The sequence below is a fragment of the Eimeria necatrix genome, genomic scaffold (genome assembly GCF_000499385.1).
Source record: "Eimeria necatrix Houghton genomic scaffold, Enh_scaff3, whole genome shotgun sequence".
Classification (NCBI taxonomy): domain Eukaryota; phylum Apicomplexa; class Conoidasida; order Eucoccidiorida; family Eimeriidae; genus Eimeria; species Eimeria necatrix.
The window spans coordinates 254,443-265,089 of record NW_013655295.1 but is presented as its reverse complement, the minus strand read 5'-3'; the positions used below and the strand labels follow the sequence as shown (position 1 = coordinate 265,089).

General features: G+C 53.9%; 1 protein-coding gene across 1 annotated transcript; it reads left to right on the top strand.

Annotated features, from left to right (window-relative positions):
• Positions 1–482: 482 nt before the first annotated feature.
• ENH_00051010 (amine oxidase, flavin-containing domain-containing protein, putative) lies at positions 483–10,602 on the top strand (the record flags this gene model as incomplete). Its single annotated transcript, XM_013585261.1, has 9 exons — positions 483–1,161; positions 1,487–1,858; positions 2,040–2,229; positions 2,528–4,537; positions 4,806–4,995; positions 5,265–5,444; positions 5,582–5,713; positions 5,907–6,039; positions 6,374–10,602. The coding sequence occupies 9 exons, from the start codon at positions 483–485 to the stop codon at positions 10,600–10,602; spliced, it is 8,115 nt and encodes a 2,704-aa protein (XP_013440715.1).
• Between the last annotated feature and the right edge of the window lie 45 nt (positions 10,603–10,647).

Genomic DNA, 10,647 nt, shown 5'->3' with positions numbered 1-10,647 from the left:
ACATTGTTCTCTGCAAGCTCTCTTGGTGACTGTTCAACGGTGCTACCCTAGAGAGACATCAGCCCCTGTTAGTGGGGAGTTGCACTGCACTGAACGCGTGAAGCGCTGGCGGGAACTTCACGAGCACTGAGAAATCGCCGCCTCGATGTGGCTGTCTGGACTGCTAGGGGAAAGCGCCACCTCGCTTCTTTTTTTCTGCGGCAAGCGTATTATCGAGTGTTTTTGAGAGTTTTCACAACTCCAAGCTGTTGAGGTTGCTTGGATTGCGAACAACACTGCCAGATTGGCCGGGCCTGCGAAACGTCTCCGTGCGGAGTCACTGTGCTTCCGAACAGCGCCTCTTCAAATGAAGGTGCAAAAGCAAGCAACGTGGATAGTGGACGCAGACCTGCCACTGTCCAGGCACTGAGCATCCCACGGAGGGCAGATGCTGCTGAGACTGCCAGGGGACTGCAGCAGGCACCCGGGGGGCCTGAGCAGCAATGCTGCCTCACGAGGACGGGCTTGCTGCCCCCGAAGACAAGTCCAGTGCAAACCTAAGTGATCATCAGAGTACACAAGACGCAGCGGAGAGGCAAAGCCAGCACCTCCAGGGAGGGACTTCTGGCTGCAACTCTCCAAGCAGAAGCGATGAAGCTTCAGACCAGGGCGGTAGGGATGGAAAGGCTCGTCGAAGGCGCCGTTTAGGGTCTTCTCCCTCTGCTGTTGAGGAAGCTGTCCCGGAAACTACAACAAAGAGGAAGCGAACTCCAAGCCGTCGGGTAGTCGAGGCTGCAGAGTCAGCTTTGCTTCTGGAAGAGGTGATAGCAAACGAGAGCCTAGCAGGCCGTAGTGGCCAGCACCACCCCCAGTTCTCCCCTGGATCCACTCGTTCTTATGTCAGTTCCTGCGCCTCTGTTCCTTTTTCTCACTACGAAAGCTTCACTGCTGATGCTTGTCACTCCCGCGACGTTTCCGCTCGTGTGGCGTCCCTGAGGGAGTTGCTGCGTCAGCAGCAGCAGGGAAACGGAGGGCCAAGTGAAGACTTTAAAGAGCCTGGCGCAGGCAGAGCTTCGCAGTGCTCTCAGCAGCAGATATGGGGCCAGAGAACTGCTGGCCGCAAGCGCGCACAAGCGCGGGCGACTGCTGAAACTGAAGAAATTCCTCTCTGCCGGCGCGCCTGTAAGAGCAAAATCATGAAATTTTGTCAGACTAGAATGCGGCAGTTGAGTCATCGACGCTTGCCCGCCATATTTTCAAGTTTTGCATAACTGTTGGCGTATTTTCACAACAGGCTGCATGCATTCCCTGCTAATTACCTTTTCATGGGGTAGATTGATGCAGCCGCTGTTTGTTTCACATGTGTCTTAGTTCTGCATTATGTTTTAAGTTCGTGTGTAGGAGAGGATATTGGTGTCTGGGGATGGCGAAGTGCTTCTGTAGGCTTTCAGCGCGTCATATTTGCCAGCTGAAATCTCCCCCGAGTCTGCGCTTTCCTGTGCCTCAGTGTTCGGAGCAGTCGAGCCTAGAGACCTCCTAGGATTTGGCATTCCACTTAGGGAAGTTCTTGGCGCTGAGGAGCTGCGCATCCCACAGCAACAGCCGCATCAGCAAACAGAGACGAAGGGGAAGGAGAGAGGGACTAGTGTAAGGCGGCCTCAGCAGCAGGATCAGCAGCAGCAACAGCAAGGAGAGGTGCCCTCATTCGTAGTTGACGTAGCAGTCGTGGGGGCGGGAGTGGCAGGGCTGGCAGCTGCTGCCTATCTTCGGCGTTGCGGGGCGTCGGTGATCGTCTTCGAAGGACGCCAGCGGGTGGGGGGCCGGACGTTTTCTTCCGTGATGCCTGAGAGGGAACTTCCTGATGGCCGCAGAGTCGAACGTAAGTTTTGACTCTCACTTGTGCTGTTGATTTGAGTCTGCAGCTTCGAATTTTGCCGCGGTGGCAGTCTACAGAGCAGGTTTCATTCTGGTGTTTGCCTTGATGCTTGCCCTCACTGCATCCATAATTCTTTCGCACTCAACAGCCTTGTTTTTGCTCATGTTTTTTATCTCCTGTTTAGGGGTTGTCATTGACTTGGGAGCGTCGTACATGCATTGCGTATCGGCACACCCGAAGGAGGGCGAAGGCACTACAGACTGTCGCTGGCGCCGCGAGCCATCTCGATCTGTGAGTGGCATTGCAGCGGTGCTACAGCCTTTAGTAGCCGACGTTGCTGGAAAACAGAACTGGGAATCTACTTTGTTTGCAAGGTACGTAGGCTCAAGGCCCTGTAGAGAGTTCCCTTTGCTAACTGGACACTTTGGCTGGTCTTCATATTTTCACACTGCACAGCCTAAGAAGTCAACACCTCGTGCATCGTTGAGTGCAGTGCGTGGGCACGTGAAAGGAACATATGCTTCGCAAACTTCGGCGCATGACTTGATTTCCTTGAGCAAAACTACCATGACATTGTCAGACATGCAGTGTGTGGTAGCGTTTCCCTCCTCCATTGCAATGTGTGGTAGCATTTCCCTTCCCCAATGTTTCCTCCTTTGGGCGTTGTTGCAGTTGGAATGATGAGAATTCAGGAAAAGAGATTCCTTTTGTCTCTGTGTTGAAAGTCCACCAGCTTCTTGACCGCTTACGTGAGAGAACGGCGGCAAAGCTGTTGCATCTGCCTCCGCCCCTCACTCCAGGGGGGAGCGTGGGTCCCCCCGCCGCTTCCTTGCCAAATACCATTCCTGCTGCAGAGTTCCTCTCCCCCTCTCTGGACCAGATATTGCTTGCCGCTCTGAAGAGAGAACGTTCCGTCTGCAACGCAAAAACAACAAGCCCATCGACACTAGAGGAAGTTACAGATAATACGGGCAGGCGTCAGTTGGGTCATTCTGGCTTTCACAAACAAGCTGTCAAGCAGGAAACCATAGGCGTTCCTCGCCGTTCGAGCTCGGAGAATTGTGAGAACGGCCCGTCTTCTTCCGCACCTCCAACAGACCAAAGAGGGTTCGAGAGCGAAGAAGAGCAGAGAGCCACTGAACAGCATGACCCTACTGACCCTTGCTGTCACGGAGTTCCAGGCACCAAAGGAAAGAGTCTTCACCAACACATCTCACCCTCTCGCTTCTCCCTGTACTACCCTTTAGGGGATGCGTTCGTTCGCAGAGCCATCCGAGCTTACGGAGGATGTCCCCTTTGCTGTACAGGGGTTTGTGGGGGAATTCAGCGGAAAGCAGATGAAAAGGCCACACCTGTTGTCGCTGGTGCGGAAGATATTGAGTCAAGGAAGGGGAGAATATGGGGACCAACTGCTACTCTCGTTCCGCCAGCGGGATATGCGAAGACCTCAAAAACACCGACAGCTGATGCTGTGGGCATCGACGTGGAGTCGGCAGATGCCGGAGGTTTCGCACAACTAAGCTCAGGGGGACACGATGACAAAGCAATTACGACTTCTGAGAACAATCAGCGGTGTGCTGGGGACATTGGAACGGAGAACAGATATGCAGGCGAGCTTGATTCTGCTCCTCAACAACCTTCACCCAGGAAGGATTGGACGAAGAGGCAATCCGGTGTCTGCACGAGAACGAGAGGCAGCGCAAGCAGCAGTAGCAACAGCACTGGCCAGCCGGGGTTAAAGATTAGTCGTCCTAAGAAGTGCAGCACAGCAGGAGGAGCTTACACACAGACGCGGCTGGTACCTCCGTTGTCGCTTCACGACAACAGGGGAGTTCGACGGTCGGCATGGGATGCTCTGCAAATTTCTTTATGCGAAATACTGGCAGAGGCTGAGGCAGAAGAAGGGCTTTTGACTTGCAGCACAGGCAACAAAGAGGCCAGTATAAAGGACTGCCGTGTGGTAAGGCATCGCAACTCTCCGCCCCTTACGCCAACAGAAGCCCGCATGCTGCTGGTCGTTTTGCAGTCACGCTTGGGCTATGTCGGCGATCTGAGGGAATTGCCATTGTCTGCTGTCAAGAATTACCCCTACGAAATTGCAGGAGTGGGGCCAGCCCTGAGGGAGCAGCTGCTGAACCCTCAGCTAGGGCCTCCGCCAGTGCCTCTTGTGGTGCCGCCTCCTCCCAGCATGCAGCGACTGCGCATGCAACAGTCATCGCTGGAGGCAGCCCTACAACAGGAGCAAAATGTCCGCGTGTATCCTTTTTCCGCGTCTTCCGCGAATTCCGCCGACAAGCTTGTGGTGGATGGCTGGGGCTGGCTCCCTTTATTTTTGTGCTTACAAGTTTCTCCATTTGTTGTAACTGAAGCCACTGTCCAGTCCATTTGTGTCAAGGAGGGTCGCACTCGTACTTCCGAATACGGAGGCATTGTTTCTTCTGACCCTGTGGAAGCTCTAAAGAATCCGCTTGGCAAGAAGAGCGATTCTCCTGCAGGTGTCACACGAGGCACGTCAGGGGATAACTTCACTGCCCCGGAAGAAGAGGGCGACTGTGGCAGATCTCTCCTCACTGAAACTCATCCTGTACGGCTTCGAGTTGAAGTCAACCGTCGCCTCCGGCATAGCGCCTCTCATGGGCTCCCACAGGCGGAAAAGCAAGAAGAGCCTCCTACCCACGTCTGGTAAGAACCTGTTTGTATCTGCGTAGTCGCAGAGCGCGAGCGCTGCACTGGTTACCTTCTGATATTCAGTGTACAGTGCGCACCTCAATTCGGTGTGCTGCTGAGCATTTGTTGCTTTGTCTCGACCAAATATTTTCCACGTTGGTGCATCCTCACGCCAGTGCTCATTTCTGGTGCTTTTTCATATCCTAAACAGAGCCGCATGGACTGGCGACGAAGGGTCTCGCACCTTATCAAGTTCACATGTTGCCACTGTTTTTCTTGCCAGGGCGCACGCGAAGTACTGTGTGGTGGCTGTTCCGCTAGCGCAACTTGCTTTATCGCCTTTGCCACCGGCCCGAGCCTTGACTGCTGAAGGCACACTTCCACCAACTCTTGGGCTGATTGACTTTTCTCCTCCTCTGGGTCCCGACAGGCGCCGAGCTCTTGCACGCTATAGGATGGGTTGCCACAACAAAGTGCGTACATCTGTTGCCTTTGCCGTGTTGTACCTTTTGAGTAGCCCATCTATTTTGCACGGTCTGCGAAGTAGCCAGGGACAGCGGAAGGTTCATAGCGTAATTAGCGAAGCCTCTTCTTTGACCTCTGTAGGGTAGTCTGTAGAGTAGTGCGTGAACGTCTATGAGGATCTTCTGTACTTTTGGTCCTTGGGCATTGCGGTGGTGACACGAATACAAAGCAAATTTGTGCGAGTAACTATTCTGTTGTGTGCGCTCTTTTTCATCAGGTGGTCATTCGGTGGCACCCCGACGATGTTTTTTGGCATGGCCGGGGTCTCCAGCTGAACTGCCTTGACCAGAAGTTTCAATTTTTGAACCTCCATGCCTATGGGAAGCCGGGCTGCCTCCTCGCCCACTGTTTCCCTCCGTTTTCTAGTGGCTACGGAGGTCTTCTTACGGATCAGGAGGTGAGCCCAGATCTCACTGACGGATATTTCTGGTTCATATTCATATGTGGGAGCAGGAGAGCAGGAAAGCTCCGGAGACGCCACAGTAGGCAGGCATTACCTTAGCCTGCATGTTGCGTTGCTGTGTTGCTGTTCAGGTGGTGGCCGAAGTGCTGGCATTGCTGCAGCGAATGTTTGGCATACCTGACTCGTCGTTCCCTCGGCCAGTTGATTTCGTGGTGTCACGCTGGGATGAAGATTGTTTTTCTCGAGGTTCTTACTCTACTCCGGTGAGCTGGCTTTGATGTCATTTCACCTCCATGGACCTTTAGGGTAGTATTTAAGCTCAGAACTCCAAAGCTAGTTTTTGATGGGGAGCATTGCAAGGGAGCTCAAAACTGAGGCGACTAAAGAGGCTTATAGTGGATAGGTAGCAATTTTGTCTGTCACATTTAATTCTAATCAATATTGTCGAGACTGCAGGGAGTGAACGCCTATGACAACGACCTCGACATCATGAGGGCCCCCCACCCAGCTAATAATCCTCGCGTGGTGTTTTGTGGAGAGCACCTTAGCAAGGCCTACTTCCAGTGTGTCGATGGGGCATATGACACGGGTGTGTTTCCGCCACTTTACTACTTGACTCTAGCAATGTTGGTAACTGTATAATTTGTATTGCTATCGCAATTTTAGAGATTTTGAGCTGGAGGAAACTAGAGAGCTGGCGAAACTAGAGAGCTGGCTCGCGTGGGCACTTCATAGAAAGCGTTTGCTTCAGCCATTGGCTGTTTTTCAGCAGTGCAGAACGAAGACTCTGCAGGCTTTTTCATGTCTCTAGCGTATTTGTTCACCTCAAGTGCACACCAGTGTGGGAGTATCGACCGAAAAAGCGCTGATAGCATCGGCTTGACGTGCTAATATTGTTTATGCCATATTGTTTGTGCCTGCAGGGTTGCGCGCTGCGGAAGCTGTTGCTCACGAGTGCCTACAACTCCCACTACCCCCCAGGGAAGACGGCAGGAATTTCGCATTGGACTACTTTTGCTTACCTCCAACCACAACAGTGTCTACTTCTGCCCGGCGTCCACACGCTTTTCCTGGACTGGAAGGGGAGCAGCGTGAAGGACGCAAAGACAATATCTTACTCAGTGCGGACAAAAATGAGCCATCGGGACAGTCGGAAGCCGAGATCTCCCAGCAGCCTTCACAAGGCTTGTTGCCACAGTGTCCGTTTTCGGGATTTCCGATGCCACCGCTTCCCCGTGTTTTGTGTGGTCACTATCTGACAGATCAGTCAGACTTGGGACTTACCGACGCAGAAGGGGAACACTGGGGAGAAACTGGAAGCAGCCGTCGAAGCTTTCAAACATGCGAGTCTGAACGAAGAGTGCCGCAAGTTGCGGCAGCCGAAGAGTATTTTCTCGCGCACTGTCTGTCCTTCATAAAGAGAGGCAGCTTGCGGCTTCTTGAGGCCTTTGCTTCGCAGCATCCGATTAGCTCAAATAGGAGCCGTTTCCTTGCTGAGAATTGGATAGACGGTGTCATTGACGATGGAGACTTAGCATGTGAAGAAAAGACAGCCGGCTTTTCTGGGGATGGGGACGATGAAGCAGCAGCAGATAGGCCTCCTACGGAGCCTCCGGTTCAGTGTCTGTCGGAGACAGCCTTGAGCTTCTTGCAGGGCCTACCTACTGCTGCCCAGCGTCTTTTTTACAGAAGCTTTCTTTCTGAATTCCCTTTGACTCCGCCACCGTCAGTTGGTGATGCAGAGCAGGGACAACGAAGTACTCCCACGTTGCTGATGCAGGAACAGCAAGGCTGCACCCAAAATGCTGCGGATGATCTTCAGCAGCAGCCGCAGCGCCTTCCTCTTCTGAGCGACTTTCTTGATGCTCTCATTATGTGCACGAGCAGCAACAGTGGTATGAAGAATAGCCAGGAATCCCCTCTCAAGGAGACTGTGCTTCTGCTATCGCAGGCGTTTGCTCGGCGCCTCAAACGGGGGTCTGGAGGTAAAACGCTGAACATGGAGGCTTTCCTCTTGCTTCTTGCGAAGAACAACGAAGTCATTCGAGACGAAGTGCTCAAGCCCATACGTGAGATGGCACATGCGTTTCCAAGAACTGATTCAGGAGTAGGGCATCGGCGGGAGGCTGAAGCGGCTAGGTCACCGTCAGATCCAGCAGCTGCAGTCGCGGTTCCGCTGGAAGTCTTTGTGAAGGAACTGATGCTGCCAGCATTTCCAGCATATGCCAGAAACACCAGGCCACCTCGAATGGCTGCCGTGTCAGTGGGTGTTCTGCTGATGGAGACTCTAGAGAGGCTCTGCGCTGCCATACCGCCGCTTAGTAGTAAGGAGCAGCTGCAGGAGATGGCTACTGTCGTAGACTCTCTGGTGCTCAAGAATCTTGCAAACAGTTATTTTATCTCAGCCATTGGCGGCGGGTCGTCTTTGAGAGTTGCGGAAAGACAGACGGAAAGGAATGATACGTCGGAGCCCTTGCAGCATGAGCAGTTGTGCTGGTTATGCCGCGGTGAAGGAGACTTGCTGCTCTGCGATGGTATGCCTGCATCTGCTCTAAACTCCAAAGACGATACGTCCGGCTCGTCTTCTGCACCAGCTGCATCGAGGTCGTGTCGGCATGTTTTCCACATTGGTTGTGCTTTTCCTCCACCAACGCCTGCGGAGCTCCAGCCGAACGCTCATTGGAGCTGCCCATTGTGCAAGGCAAAGGCTTTCAGCCAACGCATGAATAAGCAGCAAAATAAGGAGGATAGGCGGGAACAACTTGAGGAAGACGTGCATGGAGAGCGTTGGCTTTCAAATCTCCCGGGGCAAGAGCACCAGCTGGAGAAGGACAGAAAAGCACAGCAACAAGGCAGTACTGTGGGTGCCGGGGCTAGTACAGGACTTGGGGGTACGGGAAGCCTCAGCGATGATTTGCTGCATCACGTATTTGGGTCTTTGAATATCCTAGCGGAGCAAGGAACAGAAAAACGCACAAAATTCCTGTCTCAGCGGCAGCTAGCAGCCTGTGAGGAGTTGCAGATGGCCGCGTTGAAGCGGCTCTTTGTTGACAAGGCCCGAAGCCTTCTTGCTCGTACGCGGCAGCTGTGCAAGCGGTTAGATGAACTGCAGTCTAAGAGAATAAGGTCGTGGGTTACAGCGAGGCGCAGAAAGTTTCGCACTCGCTCGAAAACTGAACGCGGCGACCACTCGGTTCAGCAGCCGCTCGATTCTTCAGAAACCCAAGGTGTGAAGGCGCAGGTCCCTTCAAAACAAACGCAGTCGCCGGAGCTTGCGAGGCGTGCGAGCCGTTCTTGCACACCCTGTAAAGACAAAGCTTCTTCCGAGAAAGCAGCCGACGCCAACACTAGCACCGTGGCAGCCGACGCTTTAAAGCGACGCAGGAACCACGTGGCAACAGGTGGTGCGTCAGGCATAGAAAGAAAAGGGGAAAATCTTCAAGTGTCCCTTGAGGTTGATGAACAAGAAGAATGTTCGACGGTCCGCCGCACACGCAGTTCCACGCTGGCTGGGAAGTTGGAAAGTCGGACTGCAGCGGCATTCGCTGCTGCCACTGCTGTTGCTGACTGTTCAGGAGGGATTGGCCGGATGGATTCGGACGGCACGTCAACATTTACTGCGGGTTTGGACCATACGCAAGGCGAAAGGACTGAATTCGGGGACAGGGATGTATCAGCTGGGTCACACTACGAGGCCTCATCAGATGATGAGGCAGAACGCACACTGGATCCGTTTGCTGCTGCTGCACAAAATTCCAGATTCGCCAGAGCTCTGAGCCTATTTTCACAGATCCACTCAAGAGAGGACTCTTCATTGCCTAGAAGCACATCTGTCCTGCAGCATCTACACCACACTGCCCAAGGCTGCCACTGTAACCGCCAGGAACGAACTTCTGGCCGGGGAATCGAAACTCATGAAGCATCCAGCAGCAACACAAGCACGGAGAATGCATGCACTTGTGGCTCAGAGGCCTCATCAAAAGTGAAGAACTGTTTATGCGTGCAAGCGGCTCGCAAAGACGCCACGGCAGCACTGCGGAGCTTACTAGTATTTGAGAAACGCGTGGTCCCGCCGAGGCATCCTGTCCGCAGTTTGGCACCGCATGTGTGCTCACACGAGGCAGACATTGAGGCACTCGCTCAAGGCGAACCCTTCTGGCTGAATCGGCTTTTCAGGCCCTGGAGGAGGCGGCGAATTTCGCAGCCTCGCAGAATACCTAAAGATGCTAGTGGCTTGAATGCTAGAAGTGATGCACTGTTCCGCCAGCAACGTGCTTTGCTGCATGCTGCGCGACTTCAAATGCAGCAGTCCAACAGGCAGCCAAGTATGGACCAGCAGCAACGAACTGTTGCGAGCCTTTCGCAGCGTCCCACTGAGCCTCCCCACCTTCAAGCGGCGAGGAGTTCCGCCACTGTGCTGCCAAGTGGAACAGGTTTACTGAGGCGCTCTGCAATGCAGCTCCAACCGCCAATTTCGGTGCAGCAGCCTGCGTCTTTAGTTAGCTCTTCCGCTCTCCAAAGAGAGCGGAGAGAAGTGAGTAGTGAAACACTCCGCTCGCTTTGGCATTTAGTCCAAACTTCAAAGGAGCAGGAGCATCAGCCGCAGTACGGGCATCAACAACCTCAAGCCGAAACGGAGAGAATTTCCCCGGCCCAAGAGACGCGCCTGCAGCAGCAGTTGCGGTACGTGCTGCAGCAGCAGCTGCAACAGCAGGAACTATCCGCTGCATTGCTTCAGGCGGCACAGAGGAGATGGCCGACACCTGCACTGCACAATGCTGACTGCAGCCCTAGAGTGCTGCAGCAGCTTGCTCATTTGCGTACAATCCGTCCGAAGACTTCAGCAACTCCTCAAGGTACCACAAATCGACGAGTCGAGCATCAACTGGAGCGCCAGCTGCAGGAGCTTCTGCGCCAACAACGTCTTCAAGACACTCTCAGGAGCCTGCAACACCAAGCTCAGCGGCTGTCAATGGCGCAGTCGCCAATAAGTACCACTCCGCAGCAGGGACAAGCGGGAAGGCAGGTTGAGTCGGCACGGACGACACAGCAGGACGTGTTGGAGGAGCAACGCTTGAGGCAAACGATGCTCCGCTTGCAACAGCTCCAGAGACAGCTGCTTCTCCTGCAGCAGCAACATCGAAGTGACTGACGTATTTGGTGGTGGCCAGACTTGACTGAATGCGGTTCCGTGAGC